Consider the following 22,534-nt stretch of genomic DNA (forward strand, 5'->3'; position numbering starts at 1 on the left):
GCCCAACTATCTATTTTGTATTGCTTGTAGGAGTTATGAGATTGATCACTGTTCGTTATCTTCACCCTGCATTATGAGCAATTTTATCATGTCTAGATCAAGCGTTCTAAAACAAAAACGACTTTATCATATCGCTATGATTTCTTTTAATGAAAAGGTGAAGATAACGAACAATGACGAATCTCAACTCCTATAAGGAATGCAAAAATAAGAGTTGGACAAACACCGACACTTGGATATACCAGAGGGTATCAGGTGCCAAGGAGGAGTAAGCATCCCCTGTTGACCGGTCACACCCGTCGTGAACCCTTCAGCTTGTTCAGGTAATGGAGTAATTCGTCATCAAAATGAGTGTGTAAAGAACGATCTAGCAATTGGTATGAAACTTTTCAGACAACATTGACCCAATGATAGGCTGTACTGGCAAACTAGATCGTTATAACGACAATTGAATTTGAAAACTGCTGACTTCAAACGAGACTGTTGAACCCTTGTCACATCAACTTGTTTGTCAGTAGCCTGTCTCGCTTTAAAAACTGATTATACGAAGAACAAGTTCTTGCGTATTGAATCGAGGTAAACATCAACACCATATGCAGGTAATACTGTGACATTGCCACATAAATATGGGAAGTTTACGATGGAAAAGCTGAGGTCATCATGGCTGTCATAAAGTTGAATTGTTAGTCTGCCATTAAGGTTGATTTTGATGAGATAACAGCAAATCTGGTTGTCTGAAAAATGCTCTTTGATTGCAGTACTTTATCAAAAGAATTTGGAGTTCCAATATCGGAGGCCGGAACTACGTATCATGTACATGGTTAGCTACTGTAATGAAGCAGTTAGTCAAGTTGTATAACAAAGAATGTTCGACATCACAGAAGCTGAGTTCTGCAATGCTAAAGTTGCTCGGTCGTCCTCAACTTTATCACATGACCCGTCATCATGAACAACCTAGTTCACTCAAATCCAACTCATGATTCCTTGGACTCAGATCGAAACAAATTCCACAATTTCCGTTTCACAATCAATCCTGAACTTTTCCTCCGATACTACGCGACACAGTTTAAGTCACCGCCTGACCTCTTCCTTCATTTTGAACGACTTATTGAACAACTGCACTTCCATTTCTCCATAAATATATTGGATTGGCAGTCACTCTGATGGCTTCGTTGACTGTGCAATCATTTTATATCTTCTTGTTATCTATTTCTACAGAGAAGACTTCAAATTGTGGCCATGTCAATTCCTAACAAATATTAAAATTCATGTTCGTTTTTTGTTCCAATATGAAGGTGAAGATAAGGAACAGTGATCAATCTCATAACTCCTTTAAGCCATACAAAATAGAGAATTGGGCAAACACGGACCCCTGAACATATAAGAGGTGGGATCAGGTGCCTAGGAGGAGTAAGCATCCACTGTCGACCGGTCAAACCCGCTGTGAACTCTATATCTTGACCATGTAAACAGAGTTATCTGTAGTCAAAATAAGTGTGACAAGAACGGTCTAACAATGGTACGAAGCAAGCCAGTCAGCATTTGACCCAATTATAGGTTGTATAAACTAGATCATTATAACGACCATAGAATTTGTCAAGTGCTGACTTTAAACGAGACTGTTGAAACTCCTGCACATCAACTTGTTTGCCAGTTTACTGCCTCGATTTAAAAACTGATCATACGCAGAACAAGCTCTTACGTATCGAATCAGTTGAGATATATAAACACCATGTGCAGATGATAATCCCATTTTTCATAAAATTGAGTTGTTAGTTTGCCGTTGATATCCATTTCCAATGAAATATCTAAGTATGAAACAGAATATATCAATTAATGATAAAAAATGAACCGAACAATTTTTCTCCATAATAATAGCATCAAAGGAAAAAGGGGACGGAAAACGTGTTTCCGGTATTGATGCAGTTTCCATTCTATTTTTTTGTTTGATACTTTCATCGTGAGAAATATTATTAGCTTCATCTCTTAAATCTGTGAATATGCCATATTTTATCGATCTAAAATACGTATTTACATTCCGTGGGTTTGTTAAGGCAGGTTATGAAAATCTTTACTGGGATAAAATCCGCGAAACAATGAGACGTCATAATTGAAATAAGTACACCACTAAGTATATATCAAACCCCGATTTTATATTTATGTACGTTGTATTTATGCATGAAATAAACCATGCAGCTACTAAGATCGAAATAAATATGGAAAGTTATAAGTTGCTGTCATGTAATTTCTATCTGATCAATATGAAAGTAAACTATTGACGTCATAATTATATATCGAGTGACATTGACACATGTAAAGAATTTATTAAAGTGTGTCGTGTAAATATCAACGAAATGTGGTGTATTTAAAATATATGACATGGGATATATGGGATATTTATTTATATTATGAAGGTATGTTAATTTCATTCATTGACAACTTTGTTTAACGGGGAAAACATTGCATTTAACATGTCGATCCTATTTTCTTCTGTCACACACTGCAATAAAACTGTAAAAGTAGCACACTACGCCTCATATTTTTAAATACTTTTTATCCACCGTGTGAAAGGTAATAAACTAATGTACACAGAAATTATTGATAGAATCGTCTGTTCAGAAAACTTTTAGAGAAAACTGAATATCATCAGTGCAAAATGTAAAACATGGGCTAGATGGTTTCGTGTTTAAATGTTTGATAATTATTTCTTACTGAAAATGTTAGGATTCTATCAAGTAATTCTGATAAACTATGGTTATTTTACCGTCATTATCGCCAGTTAGACCAATATTTAAATCCTAGGGTAGTGTGCTACTTTTTCTATTTCTATTAAGATATATCCGTCTCGACTGAAGTCAGCATTTCGCAAATTCTATGGTCGTTATAACGATCTAGTTCGTCAATACAACCTCGCATTAGGTCAAATGCTGCCTGACGTGTTTCATACCAATTGTTAAGCCGTTCTTGGCACACTGATTTGACTGCGGATAACTCCGTTTACCTGATCAGGATATGGGGCTCACGGCGGGTGTGACCGGTCAACAGGGGATGCTTACTCCTCCTAGGCACCTGATCCCACCTCTGGTGTGTCCAGGGGTCCGTGTTTGCCCAACTATCTATTTTGTATTGCTTGTAGGAGTTATGAGATTGATCACTGTTCGTTATCTTCACCTTGCATTTATAACAGTCATGCAATGACGTCATACGGAAGCGCATGTTCATCATGTTGTTATGATACAAAATGTTCTGATGTATACCACCAAAATAGTTTTTAAAAGTTAGTAGCTCCCTCTCTCTGTGTAGGACAGATTTTAGAAAGTATGCAGTTTACGTGCATAAATGGAGCATGACCTGCTTTAACATACCCGCGTCAGGGGTCCGTGTTTGCCCAACCCTCTATTTTTGTATTGCATATAGGAGTTATGAGATTGATCACCAATCGCTATCTTCACCTTTCATATGGTTTTCACGGGAATTGTTAAGCTACGGTTGTCATAGTAACCCCTCTTATCTACTTTCTGTAACAATTGGTACAGGTGTTTCAGATAGTGTTTACACATGATATAAAAAGAGTGATACAAATTTTATATCAAATTGAAGTTAAAGCCTTAATTTATATATTATTATTATTTATTATTAAATTTATAAAAGCGCAAAAGTTTACGAACAAAAATGCTATCAATGGCGCTGTACAAATTAAATTAAAAGATACACAAGTATGAAACATTAAAATTGACTAATTGTCAACATAGCAATGTCCATGAAGGAATAATAAGTTAGTTGAAAGCAATGATTTAATACAACGATTTAAGTTGGCGCTTGAAAATATTATAATTGCTGATTGCTCTAATGTTTATTGGAAGTTCATTCAACACGGTATGTCCCGATATGCCAAATGACCTTGAAGCAAATGTTTTGCGTTTGACGGCAGAAACATTTTGTGTTTTAGCATCATTGTTTAGAGAGCGAATGTTTCATTCAAAAATTGGTATTAAGATGTCCATCTATTTCCATATGAAGTAGAAGCACGGCTGCTTATGAGCAATTTTTAGATGGCAATTATTCACCAAATCAGATATATTTTTACCTCCTGAAAAATAAAATGAACAATGAATTCTTTTTATTTTTACATGTTTTTATCATATGTTAGTAGAAACATTTCCAGAAAGCATCAATATTGGTTTTCATGTTTTCTATGGCGTTATGAACACTATAGTTACCCCCTCCCCATCCTTACATAAATACTGTATTGGTTGATAATACGATAATTACCCATCTTACATGTATTTATTTTAACTCATGTTGAAACTATAGATATGTTTTTATGTTTATCATTGAATTTATTCCATATAGAATGATAGTCCTGTTGCTATGGAGATGTTTTTATTATTTTCTGTTTGAAATTACTTGTATATTCATATTCTGTAAGTGTATGATAAAAACGCGAGAAATATAATACAGGCGATGTAAAATGTGCATTGTGACGTCGTATTACCTGCGACGTTTTTTCTCTCCTTTTAAACCAATCGATTATCAACAACAACCTTTCTTATTTCTTAAATTATAAGAAATAACTGAAGTAATTGAGAAAAAGATATTAAGAGTAAGTGAAAGGTGAAGATAACAAATATTGATCAATTTCATAACTCCTATAAGCAATACAAAATAGAGAGTTGGGCAAACACGGATCCCTGGACACACCAGAGGTGGGATCAGGTTCCTAGGAGGAGTAAGCATCCCGTGTCAATCGGTCACATCCGCCCGTGAGCCCTATATCCTGATCAGGTAAACGAAGTTATCTGTAGTCAAAATCAGTGTGCCAAAAAAGCCTTAAAATCGATATGAAACACATCAGACAACATTTGACACAATGATAGGTTATATTGACGAACTAGATCGTTATAACGACCATAGAATTTGCAAAATGCTGACTTCAGTCGAGACTGTTGAAATCCCTGTACCATCAACTTGGTTGTCAGTAGCTTGCCTCGATTTAAAAACTGACCATACGCAGAACAAGCTCTTGCGTATCGAATCAGTTGAGATATATAAACACTATATGCAGGTGACAATGGAATATTGGTACATAAATATGGGAAGTTGACGACGTAGAAGATGAAATCATCCCATTTGTCATACAGTTGAGTTGTCAGTTTGCCGTTAATGTCTACTTTCAATAAAATATCTGAGTATGAAGGAGAAGTGTCTTTTATTACAAGTTCACAGGAATATATCGAATCGGCATATGAATGAAAGTTATAATTGTTAATACACAAAACGTCGTCGATATATTTAAATGTCGAATTTTAAGGCCACAGCAAGATATTTTTTTTCTCACGTAGACACTTTTTTAATAAATTCTGCTTCGTATGAATATAAAAACAGGTCAGCTAACAAAGGAGCACAATTCGTGCCCATGGGAATTCCAACAAACTTTTGGAAGACCTGATCACCAAAGACCACGAAGATATTGTCAATGAGGAACTCAAACATATTTTCTATTTCAACGTCAGAGTACTTGTGCGTGGAATCAGAGTGGTGTCTAACAAAGTAATGTTTTGGATGCCTGAACAAAAGATATGAATATTTCCGTTTTCCATTTTTGTAGAAGAAGCAACTGTGTATGATGTTAAAATGTTTAGTCTTTAATTTATCGTGAGGAATGGTCGTGTGAAGTGTTGAAAAATCATAGGTTTTGATGTTATTGATTTGGGAAAAGTTTGGCGATTTCAAGTTTACTAAAAGTTCTTAAGAGCCATTCTCTGTAAGCATCAAAACATGTGGAAAACGACCGACACGGATTTTGACGAAATTTTACACAAAGTATACATACTTCAGTCCTTTAATCATGACACCTTTAAAAATGGGCTTTGACTCGTGTTTCCATGGCAACAAGACATCCAATTTTGTGAAAAGAGGTGCCCCTCAGTAAATATTGAATTTTTCTTTATAAAAATGTGTATATTCATTTAATTTCCATTGCTATTTAATTAAGATATGTTGTGTGTAATTTTTAAAAATAAAATTAATTTGCTGCAACACCTTAACATGAAATATACGCCCTCAAATACCCCAAAATCCCACTGAAAATGAGAGAAAATTGTTTCAATATTGTGCAAAAACACAACCACTGGTGGGTTGTTCTTACATTGATAAATGTGTATCGTATCTACTAGAATAACATATCAAAAAATTAGAGATGTCATATTTCATTTAAGAAAATAAATTGATTTTAAAATTTGCACTATTGCGAAAATATGCGAGTTTTTCCGAAATCTAGATCACCTCGACTCTTGACTGCAATGCGTATTCCAAGTATATTCATGATCAAGACAAGTTACGTCCCTTTTCTGAAGTGAAAGTAGAAATTCGTGAGCGGTGATTTGGATATTTTGAGCTGGTTTAAGTCTTTAGATCAACTAGAATTTTACATTTGATACTTAAGTGTTTGTCGGAGGCCGTTATGATCTCGATGGGTAGCTTTCAATGGTGATGTATCAGTGGATTTACGCTGCGATCGTGATTACAACAGGGAGAACTTGTATGCAAAAACTTCTGAGAAGATTGGCCGAAAAAGAAACGCACAGGTGGCATTGAATGTGTCCAATGCTGTTGTCATAACAATTCAGATCCGTAAGTACTTTACTATCATTCATTTTGCCTCAGTTTGTAAAATAACTAGACAGTAAACAAATATATTATATAGATTTATCCAATTCCATATGCAATTCACCGTTGACTGTTGAATATAAACTTCAAGCAAAATCTTGTACATGGAAATGCCTGTGCCGATAGGTGTTTGTGAATAAGATTTATCACATTAACTTTAACGTTTGCAAATATTCATAAATCTAAATTTAATTTCATTTTGAAGTTTGCAATTGCTCATTCTGATGTTATTTAAACTTATCAATCAGCAAGAAATATTTATTATTGTTAATATACATTTGTAGCTCTGACAGTCAGGGGGTGCAGATTCAAGATTGGATGTTCTAAATGAAATTAAGACAGAAATATTTTCTGTGAGGAATGTATAAGACTTGGTATCATCATTATGACAACACAGTTGTGGGTCATTAAAATTTAAGTGGATCCAACATGGCTGGAACTTGTTTAAAGATTGTTCAACTGGAATGTGTCCACTGAGAAAATCACAGAGGCTGAAACTGTTGGAGAATGTCTAAACCTGTTTTTGAATTTCTCATCCCCTTTCATGGAAGGAACTGTACTCAACTGAACAATGCAACTGTACATGTCCATAGTTTACAGAAAAATACTGATATACATTGTATATGCAAAAACAAATATAGTGTGTTAGTCATTGTTTACAAACTCATTTTTAGATAAAGCTTGAACATATGATTGAAGATTGTTTAATTTATTTTTTAGACTGACTGAGAGCTTCACAGACTGCAATTTAAAATGTACAATTTTAATCTAATAGAAAACAATCAGGATAAGTCTAACAGAAACATGATAATTCTTTAAATTCATATTCTTAATATAACCAAGATGGACACAAAATTTGCTTTTAAAAACAAAATAATACCCCACCCCCACCCCGAATAGGAAGTTGGGCAGTATTTTTTGTAATGCATGCATCTTATAAGTCATTCATCTACATGTATGACACATAAACCCATATTATAATTTTGATACAAAACCAAAACCTGTTTTTAACAATAGCAATCCCCCACCCCTGTAAATTGTGTTGTTATAAACAATGGATGATTTGGGAATTTTAATGGGCATTGATTTTGCATTGCAAATCTTTTTTAATGCCATCATCACAGAATCTGGTATTCATGGAAATGAATGAAATTATTTGCAACAAAGTAATTAGAAAAGTGCACTTATGTACTTATGGAGAAAGTACTGACACAAGCCAAAAGGCCATCCATGTTCAGTTGTTTTTTCCCCACTAAAGTTGGATTAATCGAGAAATAAAGAAATGAAATGAAAGGGTGGTGTACTGGTGTAAGTAGATTATGACCTAAGTAACATCATCTTTCTGGTACCTTGCAGCTTTAGTTGACACACAAAACAATTTAGAAATCGTTAGTACATATGTATGTGGGTAGCTGATAAAAATCAGGGTCAAGAAAATGTTGGGGAAAAGAATGCATACCCAATCATTAATATACTACAGTTACATGTAGCTGCTACAGTTCCTATTTAATGTTTCCATGGAGACAAAACAGTCAGATTACCAACATTTTCATAACAGGACTTTTGGACTAGCTATATCTGGTCAAAACTGACTCAAATGAGTATAAGTAGGTAAACTACTTGTAGTTTAAAATGTAAATGAAAAGAAATCTAAATCACCAACATAATGTTTCCATGGAAGTAGGTTTCTATAGCAACTAAACTACAAATTGAATTCCTTCTTAATTAGTATATTTTAACCATTCTATGAATACAAAGATGAAGTTATGATATTGTAGAATAAATCTACTGAAGTACATGTACATTAAATTGTTTTCAATGATTATGGTTGATGTTTCCATAGCAACACATTTTTCTTCATATTTCCCCCTTTGTAATAATTAAATTCAAACTAGAGCAAAGCTCGTTGCAAAGCAACGAGAGGTCTTCCGTCGGAGCTGTGTGACATAAAAACCTTGAACTTGACCATATGTCCTTGGGTCAGGTCCTAATGCAGCCTCAATTAACATGAAAATCTGTTGTAAGTATGAAATCTAAATGCAATATAGTTAGAGGCAGGCAACCAAACAGAAAATCCTCAATAGGTAAAAACAAAAGAGGTAGACATAAGGCAGATTGAAAGCAGGCACGTAACATCGTTTTTGAAAGTGGGGGGAGGGGGGGGGGGCAGCCAGAAAAAAAAATTCCAACTTTTCTGTACACCAAAAAATTTGTTCTTTACATAACATTAGCGCATTTCACTACAAAAGGGGGGGGGGGGGGCAACAGGCCTTCCAATGACCATTTTCATAGTAAATTAACAGTAAAACGTTAGGTTTCCTGCCCCCCCCCCCGGGTTTTACATGCCTGGAAAGGGCATGACCGTAAATTAACGATCTGTATTGTATACTGTCAAGCATATGTTGGCAAAAATATTGGAGGGTGGGAACTGGAACTTCCTGTCCTTCCACCAATCATTTGAAAAATCCGATTTTATTAAAAACATAATTTTCTGTAAATCGTTGTGTTTGCAAATTACATTAAAACGGTAATGTTTTTGTGTGTACATGTATTGCCGCTGATCGCTGGTACACATGCGATGGCGCCGAACTCGGGCAATCGAGCCATGGGTTACGTAATTGTAAACAAGAACAAACCCCGGTGTGTATGTAAAATGCTTGCAGTTAATGACTGAATGAAATGAGACTGATTCGATGTGGATTTCTGATGATTTTCTATACATGTTTAGAGTTGGTATAATCATGGTAAGAACCCGTGATTTAAAAAATAAAGTTTATAAATTATTTGTTATGCTTACAAAAAGGATCCATTTTTTTCACTTTGTAGAGAATGCAGAAAGCTTGTGTATCAACTGGCTAAAGTAGAGTTAAATCACAGATTGCTTGTCCACATGTGATGAATCTCCAAAATTAAACACAATAAGACGCTTGAGATGTATATATATATTTGGGGCGCTCTTGCCTTTTTCATTTCACTTATAAAAACCGCATCTACTTGCACGCATGATTGTATTTAGATGAAATGAAATGAACCGACAAATAAATCCTTCTGTATGCAGACAATTATAAGTTAATAAAACTTAAAACTACTTCATTTTATTTAGTACGATTTTTTCTGACAATTAGAAACGTCACATACCCTTACCGTAAACTTATTGTGAGGAAAATGACAACCCGATAAATAATCAGGAAAATTGTGTAGGTTTTTTTAAATGTATGTATAACTTGACACAAATATTATGAGGTCCATTGATCACTAACTCGAAATGTTTGCGGTAGCATCTTTACAATTACTTTATAATTGAAATAAAACATAATATAATTGTTAATTAAGTATGATATAATGTAAAAGGATTCAAAATGATTTCAAACATAATTTTCCAGTAATTGATGTGTTTATTTATGCGATGGACGAAAGCCGAGTTAGCTTCGATGTTTTTGTTTTGATTATGCAAGCTTGTCACTCTGGCCACCTGCGAGCGAGGCGAGAGTTGGGTTACATAACTGTATAAACAACGCTGACCGTGAAGAATGTAAACAGCTTGCAGTTATTGACCATGATTTATTTTACGTTTGAACGTTTTATTTTTATGTATATTACTTATTTTAATTCTAATATGAAACAAATAAAAGATAATTTATCTCTCTCCTTTTGTTGTTGTTGAAGGTTTGTTTATGTTAAAACGAAAGAAAAAGAGAAATGTATCATTAAATAATTTGTATTTGAACCACAGAGCATGTTAAAAACCTTATTTAAAATGAATATTAGTATCTATTGTAGTCAGGTATGTTATTTTTAGCAAGTTTATTTCAGTTATACGCATGAAGAGTTCTCGCTCACTTGCCAAATGAAAATGGCTACTTGTTTACGGGTATAGCTTTTTACTCTAATATAACACAAGATTCGAACAAAATAACAATTTCATGAGATAAATAAGATGTTAAAGAACAACTTTTCCATCGGAAGCCATATCGAATTCTTTGCCGTTTTTGAGCTATAAAGCGAAAACTTTTAGGGGCCGTAGATCCCTAATTTAAGGGGCCAGCCCCTTTTTACTGGTGTCAAATAAAAGCTCTTGAAATTCTACACAACTTTTATTCTACATGTCTTAACAAAATATTTTTAGTTTAAAAGATATAAAGGAAATTATGTGCAAATTTTCGCTCTTTCAGGCGTCCTGATTTTTGACCCCTCTCTATCGCCATTTTAAATGGCGAAATCAAAAAACAAAATATGATGTGCACAACTACAATGCTTCTACTTTACCAATTCAGTGTTTTCTCTGCTCCAATTATTATAGTCTCGGAGCCTTTATCTGGAAACCAAAGCCCCTAAAATTTCACTAAAAGGGAAATAAATCGCAAGCGGAAGAGAATATCCAAAATGTTTAAAAGTATTTTGAAAGTCTTTAGTAAAATGTATTAAAGCTGAAAATTTGAGCAAAATCGGTTGAGGAATGAGCGAGATATGAAGCTTTAAAGTTAGCGTCTAGGAAAAAAAAAAAAAAGAATAATAAGAATAATCTTAACCAGCACAATAAGTAGAAGGTCTTCCGTTGCTACGGAAGACCTTAATAATCTTAACCAGCACAATAAGTAGAAGGTCTTCCGTTGCTACGGAAGACCTTAATGATTAAACAGAGTCATATAATGCTTTTACAGGAAATATCTAGAGATAAATATGTAATTTTATCTTGTGAAAAGTAAACATTCTATTCAATACAAAGTAATTCAAACACATTAAAAAAAAATTCATTTTATTTTAAATGTAATGATCTTCTACCAATGCCTTTTGACTTGAAGATTTTTTAAAATGTTTGCTACACCAACTAATCCAACTTATGACTAATCCATGGAAATTATGAAATTTGTACTTTATAACAATTATTAAGATTATGACAGAACACTTTCACTTAATAATAGGCACACACGTTTCTGCTTCCTGACACAAATCAGTTTTAGAGTCAGCACTTTTCTTCAAAACGTAAGGAACCATATAAATGTATCTTATAATGGTTGCTATGGTAGCAAAAGAATTAATCATTTATATGGCTAATTTAAGTAGACTTTTACATCAATTTATATGTTCAAATATAATATGACAATGAGTTTACACTATCACATGGTAATAGGCAGACCTGTAATGCTTTCTGATACAAATTAGCATACTAGATTACTTATTAAAACCTTGTATTAAAATACTGAAATATGGTTGCTATGGCAACTGAAATATTTCATAACATGAGAATTTATGATATTTATCATAGTTTATGTCAAATTTAATAGATTAAGGATATTATATTGATAAATTATTAAAATTTGACTCATATGTGCATATTATGAGATTTTTCATATTACCATGGCAACCAATTTTTCAAGCTATATAATTTTATTTAGCAAAATAAGACATTGGTCGTTTTTTTAATATTTTACACATAATGGGATGAATTAAATCATATATAACTTTCATTGATGTGTGTTGTTGTGTTTTCTTGTAAATGATATCATAAAATGGGTTTAAAATGATTTTTTTCAAAATTAGTCAAAATGCTAAAATATTGATTTTTCAACCTCAGGAACAATAGGTAATCCAATATTGATTTATTGATGTTTTATTAAGAATTCATTATGCTGAACCTAATCTTTAAGCAAGCAATAGAGAAATTTGTACATCAGTAAAATTAATTTGTTTATGTTTAATCAAAAACAGGACAAAATCGAGCATTTTTAAGCATCTTGGGAGCTGTTTTCACAGTGTTCTTGTTACCATGGCAACGGTACCTCAATTTCGAATTTTGATACCAAATTCTATGAGAGGCTATCAAATAATCACTATATGCCAAATTTCAACAAAATCGGTGAGGGTACCTTTCCACCCCTATAATAAAAATTTTGATGCTTACAGAGAATGGCTCTTAAGAATTTTTTAGAATCCAAATTTGAGAAACACCACTTTTGGCATATGTAGTCGCACAGTAAGTTTGAAGTTTCTCCTTCACAGCTGTTAACATTTTTATGAGGAGCAAAGATAGGCGCTTGGTGTATCACTTACTGGATCCAGCAATGTATGTTTGTTTGTAAGGGTTTTTATGTAGTTTAGGAATCCAGTATAGGTACGGAAATTCATATTCATACCGATTGTTAAGCCGTTTTTGGCACACTGATTTTCACTGCGGATAACTCTCTGGCTAAAACACTGTTTAATGCGGCACACATATCTTTAATATCACAAACATTATTAACATTCATTTTATGAAATTGGAGGTCTTATTGGTTTGTTTTGTGGTTACTATATATATATATATATATATATATATATATATATATATAAAGCCAAAGAAAATATGAGTGTATTAACCCGTGAAACTTAAAAATCCGCGCATTATTTGACTCAACAATCTAAAAACAACAACACTCCCCCAAACAAACTATAGTGGAAGTTATTGTTTCTGTAGTAATCACATAAACATTGGGTTTGGTTTCACCCGTTTGAATTTTTTTTAAAAGGGGGAGATGTTCACTGACTATATTTACATTTACAATCACTTTACAGAACAAGATCTGAAATATTGTTCAAGGTTTTGTCATCCCGAAAATGTATTGATATATTAGTATCATTTGTATCGAGCGGGTGACTTTTTATTAGTATTTTGAGAATAAGCGCCATCTGGCGTTAATCCATGTGCCCGTTTGTTTTATTTTTGTTGAATACGTTTTGGTTATAAATGTTATGTTTGTTCAGCATTGGTTAATTTATAATCTTCATTGTCAATTATTATCCTTCAGAATAATACAGTCCATTTCATTGACCGAGGGCTCGTCAAGTGAAGGGAGACACTATAGTGCATGTAGTTGAGGGTAATATTGATTTCACCCTCGAAAACTATTGAAAATTTATCAGAATTTTCTGCAGAGAAAGTTGTTACGAATTTGTTGACGTTTTAAATTTAAAAAAAGGTACAAGTCAATAAATGTGTGATAGTTTTTGTGCGTTCAGATTCTTCAGGATAACAAAACTATTATGGACTGTTCAGCAGGGAGACATCACAAATTATGAAATCTGAGTAGGGTGACGCCCTCAGGTGATAACCATAATAAGACGTGATAATCTGTGATGTCTCCCTGCTAAACAGTCCAAAATTGTATATTATTTTATATGCATTCATTTTGCATAGAAGATAGTTTGTGTTCAAAATAACATAATGCATTTCAAATTTTTTTATTGTTAGATGTAAATTTGTTTTTGGTTGCTATTTTGATATAAATTGTAATACATCAGAACAAATTGCTGGAAACTAAACTTACAAAAGACTTCTATTGCACTTGTGTTTCTGCTTGGTGCCGGTCTCTGTGTTTGTCTGTTTTGTGAAGAACAACTGAAAAACACACCGTTGTCATATCGAGAAACGATATACGTTAGCGTGATCCTGACGATAGTCGTACAATTCTCCATTTTAATTACTGAATTTGTTTCATTCAGCAATATTGGTATATTTGATACCTTATCCATTCTCCATATTGCAATGGAGCCATTTGGGTTTCCAACATTTGCATTACAAGACAAGTTCACCATGTCATTTTCATCTAGGCTGTTGTTTGGGCGCAACATGAATTTGGTTGGAATTTCTGCATCCACTGAAGAGACAAGTTAAGATACCATTGTTATAATCATCGATGTTAATTGAAATAAACATTTAAATCAAGAGGAGGTATAATGTTTTCGATGAAAAAGTGAACAAAATCCTACCAAGAATACAAAATTGAGGGCGGGACACACAGGGATAACTGAAAACACCAAAGGAGTAGTAAGCCATCCCTGTTTAGCTGTCACACCTGCCGTAAGCCCTATATCTTAATCAGGTAAATGGAGTAATCCGTAGTAAAAATCAATAATGGGCTTCTGAATTCCTTAAGCATTCAAACTAAAAAACATATTGGAAAGAAATATCTCTTTCTCTTTGAGCGATATTTCTTTTTCAACGATTAAAGAGATATCTCATACTTTGAAAGATATATCTCTAGGAAATCTTAGAGAGATCTTTTTCAGTGAAGGAGATATCTCTCAAAGTAAAAGAGATATATCTAAATGAAAGAGATATCTCTTAAAATATAAGATATCTCTCTAAGTGAAAGAGATATCTCTCAAAGTGAAAGACATATCTCTATAAGTGAAAGAGACATATCTCTAAGTGTAAGGAATATATCAAAAAGTAATAGATATGTTTAAGTGAAAGAGATATCTCTCTAAGTGAAAGAGATATCTCTCTAAATGTAAGAGATATCTGTAAGTGAAAGAGATATCTCAATTTAGAGAGATATCTCTTAGAATTAAGAGATATCACTCATTTTAAAGAGATATCTCTTTAAAATAAGAGATATACCTTTAATTTAAAAAGATTTCTTATTTTTTGAATAAATAGTGGGCTTGCCATATTTCTCGATTTAAAAAAAAAAATCATACGCAGAACATACTCTCGCGAGATATAAACACCGAATGCAAATGATAGTGGGATATTGCTACATCAATATGGGAAGTTGACGATGGAGAAGCTGAAGTAATCCCATTTGTCGAAAAATGGACTTGTTAGTTTGTCATAAACTTCTATGTTCAATAAGATTTTAAAATATGAAGCAGATATGAAATAATGTGGTGTCTTTCTATTTCGAGTTCACTGGAATATATGGAATCGAGATTTAAATGGAAGAGAACATTGTTGATAGATAAAATATCGCCAATGTATCTAAATATCCATTCAATTCATTTCCATGTGAATTCCAACAAACTATTTGAATATCTGATTACTAAAAACTACGAACATGTTGTCAATGATAAACTCCAACATGTTTTTAAAGATATAAACTTCAGTTTAGTTGTGCGTAGAATTAGAGTAGTGTTTAAGATAGTAATTTTTTGATGACTTATTACGTGATATGACTATTTCTGAGTTCCGTTTGTCTTGAGGAAGCAACTGTCTATGATGTCAAAATGCCCAGTCTTTAACATTTTATGAGGAATAGTGGTGTAAAGTATTGAAAAGACTTATGTTTTGATGCTGTTTATGTTGGAATATTTATTATTTCAGATTTACTAAAAATTTGTTCGTAAATTTTGAGAATACTACTACTACTGGACTTTTGCGAGAAGGGCTGACTTTTACAGTCAACGGCTGACTTTGACACAAGCTTAATATACGGAAACCTTTTCGTGACATATCTGTACATATATGAATAAGTGATGAACCGATGCAATGTGTAGAAGTGTTAGTTGTCCAAAGAGTATCGAGTTGTTCCGGTTCATTTCCATACTCGTACTATTTCTGTAACAGTAAACTCTATATGACCTAATATCCTCATATATTCATCCTGTACTCCCGCTCCCCTGGGGATCCGGGTTAGAATAGGTCCTCAGTACCTCTTGCTTGTCGTAGAAGGCGATTAAATAGGGCGGTCCTTCGGATGAGACCGCAAAAACCGAAACCCCATGTCACAGCAAGTGTGGCACGAGAAATATCCGTCCTTGCTCAAAAGCAATAAGCGCCGAGCATAGTCCTAAATTTCGCAGCCCTTCACCGGTAATGGTGACGTCTTCTCTCGAAGGACCTTAAACAATATTCATTCAATCAATCAATCAATCACTCCTGCACCCCGGAGCCTTAAGGTTGAAGCAAAAATTGATCAATATTAAAGCATCTTCCCTACAACCTCACATCTGTAATAAAGATCTAGGCCTCTTCCGAAATTGTAAATTGAAAATGATCTACTGACTCAAGGGCGAGGCCAAACTTGGTATATATAATGTTTATGTGTAAACCATTTTTGAATGTCTTTTAAAATGTTATTGATAGCATAGATCTTCTTTAATGCTATGTCGTGGGCCTCTTCTTAGTTAAATATTTTAGATGAAATAATTCCAGTTCCATCCCCGCTAAGTTCTGGTTTTATATGTCAGTATTGGAAAAAAATCATCGGGGACGGGGACCAGACTGATGACTTTCATAACGTACCAGGATTACTTTTCAATATTTACGTCCAACTTACTACATGGTCACTTGGCCAATGCATTGACGTATGTAAATAAACATTGTCATGCTTGACTTTAGAAACTCTTGTATATGTGCGAGTTACATGCAATCAGTATTTGAATTTATACGTTGTTTTTGTACATAAGTTACATGCAGCGATATATAGAATAGGCACTTTTACTCTTTATTTGAATTGATTAAACACCACCGGAGATCGGCGGTCGGGGCAATTTTTCTTTATCATAAACTAATCGGAAGGTACGGGGAAGGAATGTCAATTATAGTATATAAATCATCAATCTATGCATCTCTGCAAGTGCAACTTTTGCTTTATTTCAGATACTTTGGTAGTGGTCTGTCAGTCTCTCAAAATACTGAATTGAATACATTTGCTTTCAAAGTAGTACAGTATAAAAATGGTTAATATAAAAATCGGTTGTCTTAATTATCGGGGTTTGGTGTCGGATCATGTAAAACGACGAGATATTTTTGAAAGATGTCGTAAAAAATATGATATTACCTTTCTTGTCGATACTCATAGTTCAACAGAAGTTGAACAATGCTGGGGTAATGATTGGGGTTACAAGGCTTACTTTAATTCATATACGAGCAATAGCAGAGGAGTTGCTATTCTTCTTAAAAACTCGTTTCAGTTTGAGGTTTTAAATGTTCTTAAAGATAACTCAGGCAACTTTTTAATTCTGAATATAAGTTACTTTAATGTAAAACACTCATTAACTGTGTTATATGGTCCAAATGAAGACAGTCCCGAATTCTTTGAGAATATTTCTAAACAACTTGAAACACTTGGTAACGATTCTGTGATTATTGGGGGTGACTTTAATGTTCCGCTTGACTAGTCCAGTGATACAAAATTATATAGGAACAATAACAATCAAAAGCAAGAAAACGGGTTTTGGAGATGATTTCCGAGCATGACCAAGTTGATGTGTGGAAAGAAAACAACCCGTCACTTTCAAGGTTCACCTGGCATGGACCTCATGGTAAACAAGCTCGCCTGGATTACTTCCTTATATCATCTTCACTCCAGGTCTTTACGGTCAATGCAGATATTGGTTATGCTTATAGGTCCGATCATTCTCCGGTCGAGTTATCTTTTAAATATGATACTGATAGGAGAGAGGATATAGAAAAAACTGAAAACGAACTTAAAAATATACGTAATAAAAAAATACAGGGAATAATACTTAGAGCTAAAACCAGGTGGAACGTGGAGGGAGAGCGATCAACGAATTTTTTTTTGTAATTTAGAAAAACGAAATTATATAGAAAAAATGATAACTAAATTAATTGATGAAGATCAAGAGTTCACAAATATTGAAGAAATAATGAATATTCAAAAAACATTCTATGAGTCCCTCTACACATCTCGTGATTGTGAAATACAGGATCATCATTTACGTGACTTTTGCAATATAAACCATATTTAAATTTTTTAGATGCGGACGAGTCTGAATCTCTAGAGGGACCTATCTCAAAGAATGAATGTTTGTCCGCACTTCGAAAAATGAAAAACGGAAAGTCACCAGGACTTGATGGATACACCGCCGAATTTTATAAAATTTTTTGATCAGATTTGCATCCGTTTGTACTTAACTCCCTAAATTATGCTTACCACTCGGGTTCTTTCTCCATAACTCTGCGACAAGGCGTAAATACATGTTTACCCAAAGAAGGGAAACCAAAGGAATATATAAAAAAAACTGACGACCGATTTCACTTTTAAATGTTGACTACAAAATTGCATCATCTTGTTTGGCAAACCGAATGAAAAGAGTTCTAGATAAACTTATTAGTGAAACACAAACAGGTTTATTACAAGGTCGTTATATCGGGGAGAATACTAGGTTTTTATACGATTTAATTGAAATATTAAATAAAGAAAAATTACCTGGGATACTTATTTTAGTGGATTTCGAAAAAGCTTTTGATTCCTTGGAGTGGAATCTTATTACAAAAACATTAGATTTTTTTGGATTTGGTCCATCGTTTGTGAAATGGTTTAAAACACTATATTCAGATATTTCATTTTCAGTCCTGAACAATGGACACTTTACAGATTTTTTCAGAATTAGTAGGAGTTCGTTAAGGGGACACTCTTTCCCCCTATATATTTATCTTTGCGGTTGAACTTCTCAATGTATCTATGAAATACAACCCTAATATAAAAGGGATTAAAGTAAGTGACACAGAATATCTAATCAGCCAATACGCGGATGATTCAGCTCTAACACTGGCAGATGATCTCAATAGCTTAAATTCATCACTTGATTGTTTAGAATCCTTTGCACAATGTTCTGGTTTGAGAACAAACTTTCATAAAACACAAGCCGTCTGGATTGGGGTAAAAAGGGGCTGTGGTGAGGAGTACAAAACAAATCAAAATAAAATTTGGAATCACGAAGGAAAATTCAAGTTCTTGGTATTATATACGATTTAAAAAAGATGATTTCACTGAATTTAATTTTAAGGAAAAACTGCAATCAATGAAAAATTTGTTACATGACTGTTCTTTTGATTGCATCCAAATAATTTAATAGTTTTTGGTGTAATACAATGAGTGCATGGGGTGAAATTGTACAACATCCTACCACGGCCCCCTCAGAGATTCTAAAACAGCCACTTTGACATAATATTGAAATATTAAAAACAACAGGTTTGTAAAATATCTTGGATTAAAAAGGGGATTTTCTTTATCAACGATCTCACCGACGCACAAGGAAATTTTCTCTCGTTTACAAATTTTCAAGAAAAATTCGAACTAAAGACAAATTTCTTAACGTATAATGGAATTATATCAGCAATCCCAAAACGTTGGAGAGAACTTATAAATAATTTCCCTAATAATGAAATGTATGACAGTTCTATTGTAAAACTACAAAATGCGACAAGGGTATCGAATTTTTTTTTACCCTGTTTTTATGTCATCCGTCGTCGAGACCCCATGGAAGGTAAAAGAGAAGTGGGAGGATGAATTGTCGATAAAATTTGATGAAAATGAATTGGAGCATTACTTTATGATTCCACATCATGTCACAATGAACACAAAACTCGTCACTTTTCAATTTCAAATTTTACATAGAATACTTTCTACAAATTCAAAGCTTTTTGTTTTTAAATTACTAGATACCGAATTATGTTCATTTTGTCATGAAACTAAAGAGACAATAATTCATTTATTTTGTGAATGTCAGTATGTACGAAATATCTGGATTGTACTTAAGCAAAAGCTGGCAGAATTATGTGGTGTTGATGTATGTTTTAATGAACAAACAGTTATCTTTGGATATAATCGCAAAACGTCCGTGAACTACAGAGCAATTAATCTACTGATACTGTTAGCTAAAAGGTTTTTATATATCTATAGATGTCAATATACGTTACCAAATGTGAAATCCCTGTTTGAATATATAAAATATTTTAGATGTATTGGCATCTACTCCTCCCACTCATTAGGATTACGAAAAGAAAATGAGATTAAAAAGAGCTGGCAGATCATCTCAAAAATCTAATAAATGTTATAGTTTGTATGTAAAGGTATATATGTATGTGTATTTGTATGTATATGCAATTTGAAAATTAATATGAATGTTCTCTGTGCATAGATTGAGAATCAAAATATAAAAAAAAAAAAGAAGAAATATTTACGTCCAATATTCGTGTTTATTATCAATGAAAACCGAATACATACTTCATATTGGATAGAATGAATAGATATAAAAATCAACGGGGTTCTAATTGACTGCTACGTAACATGGCTATCTTTAAAAACGAAATCATTTGAAGTTGCGACTTTTCGGTTCACATGGGGATTTGATAAATGTTTGGACAAAAATATACTAGGAATTTTTTGATATTATGATGCCAGAAAACAGCGACCTGTGCCGTAAATCGAAGGTTTTTATAAGGGTTGGATCTGTAGCTCTCTGGTATGACCAAATATTTTCCAACAGAGCTACATATCTGCATTAGTGCAGATGCACATGTAATTCAAAATTGTCGGTAAGCTTAGCACGCACTGTGTTGTATCTGTGTGTTTGATTGAATGAACCTGTATAACAATTTCATACATTTTATGATAAAAGAAAACGCAAACCTCCTGCATGATAAACTTACATGTATATTCGATTTATCATGTTGCGATGACTTTTTGTAAAGTTTGAACATGAATCAATGTTTCTGTGCGAGTTAAGATTTTACATCTACAATGTATGTATATATGCAAAAATGAAATAAATTGCTTTTATTTTTTAATAATTGTCAGATAAATGAGTTCATGTACCGGTAGTCTAAAACCTAACAGTCGTACTATAATAATATTGTAACGTACAGTGATCTGAACAAGCTCACCGTTGGTTAAAGAAATACTACCAAATCAGTAGAAACGCTACATGTAGGTCTCTAGCGAAACAGTAGAAATTCCCTACATACTGTTCGCTACACTTTCTACGCTCAGGGAAGCTTCGTTCCAAAGCTTAGCATGAATCTTCTCTGATTGTTTGGCATCTCTTCGGGAAAAGCATTCGTCGTTCACGACGACACCCGCCGTAGTCCCGGGACAAAACCCCGTCCATACATGGACACAAAGTCCCAGAGATACTCTATCTGAAGCAGGCCTCCCACGAAACATCAGTCACTACCCTGCCACGATTTTGTAACGTGTAGCGGTTTGAACAAGCTCGACTTTGCTTTTACGTGATCAAGAAAAATCACAACCAAAAAAAAAAAAAAAAAAGAAAAAAAAAAAGCTAGCTCAAGAGCGAGGCAGTAGAAGTTCCCTAAATAAAAGCCAGACGATATTACATATATTTAACGATATCGTGCTTCCATACCATACGCAGGTTTAAATGTCCAAGTCAGCCGTTGATTGTGAAAGTCAGCCCTTCTCGCAAAAGTCCACTACTACTACTACTACTACTACTACTACTACTACTACTACTACAATGTACTACTACTACTACTACCACCACCACCACGACAACAACATAACTACTACTACTACTACCAAAATTTATATAACACCTTATATAAAACAAATTACTCTAAGGCGCTTTACAAGGGTAAGAAGAGAAATACAACGATGAAACACAATTAAATGAAATTAAATGACAGTATGGCATCAGATCTTATATCTGTAAAATTATCAAAACAATTTCCAAGTTGAATCTCACATTCTCACAACCCTTACAAGCAATACAAAATAGATAGTTGGGCAAACGCGGACCCCTGGATACACCAGAGGTGGGATCCGGTGCCTAGGAGTAGGAAATATCCCCTGTCAACCGGTCACACCCGCCGTGAGCCCCATATCTTGACCATGTAAATCGTTATCCGTAGTCAAAATCAGTGTGCCAAGAACGGCCTAACACGTCAGACAGCATTTGATCCAATGATAGGTTGTATTGGCAAAGTAGATCGTTATAACGAACACAGAATTGCAAAATGCTGACTTTAAACGAGACTGTTGAAACCCCTGCACCACCAACTTCTTGTCAGATGTCTGCCTCGATCTAAAGACTTATCATACACAGAACAAGCTCTTGTGTATCGAATCAGATGAGATATATACATACACCATCTGCAGGTGATAATGGAATATTGCTACATAAACATGGGAAGTTTAGGATGGAGAAAGTAAAATCATGCCGTTTTTCATATATTTTCTAGTATGAAGCAGAAGTGGGCGACTCTGTGATGTCTTTTATTCTAATATGAATGAAAATTAATATTGTTAACAGATAAAACGTAGTTGGTATATCTAAATGTCGAATTAAAGGCCATAGCAGGATATTTTTTCTCCTCACGTAGAAGTTTAGTGAATAA

The 22,534-nt window shown here is 33.7% G+C and overlaps 1 protein-coding gene and 1 long non-coding RNA gene across 3 annotated transcripts in view; one reads left to right on the top strand and one right to left on the bottom strand.

Moving 5' to 3' along the window:
* LOC125667155 (vascular cell adhesion protein 1-like) overlaps window positions 1-22,534 on the bottom strand; it is a 41,758-nt gene that overhangs the window by 13,294 nt on the left and 5,930 nt on the right. Inside the window, exons 4-5 of one of the 2 annotated variants that reach the window (XM_056140678.1) lie at window positions 14,170-14,303; window positions 13,974-14,044 (exon numbers count right to left, since the gene is read on the bottom strand). In XM_056140678.1, coding sequence (XP_055996653.1) covers window positions 13,974-14,044; window positions 14,170-14,303 — 205 coding nt within the window. Of the gene's footprint in view, window positions 1-13,973; window positions 14,304-22,534 lie in introns of both variants that reach the window. The other variant, XM_056140677.1, reaches the window with a different exon arrangement.
* LOC125667157 (uncharacterized) lies at window positions 6,069-7,364 on the top strand. The gene is made up of 2 exons (XR_007367055.2): window positions 6,069-6,633; window positions 6,954-7,364. It is a non-coding gene; the product is annotated as an uncharacterized LOC125667157 (long non-coding RNA).

The sequence above is a fragment of the Ostrea edulis genome, chromosome 6 (genome assembly GCF_947568905.1).
Source record: "Ostrea edulis chromosome 6, xbOstEdul1.1, whole genome shotgun sequence".
NCBI lineage: Eukaryota > Metazoa > Mollusca > Bivalvia > Ostreida > Ostreidae > Ostrea > Ostrea edulis.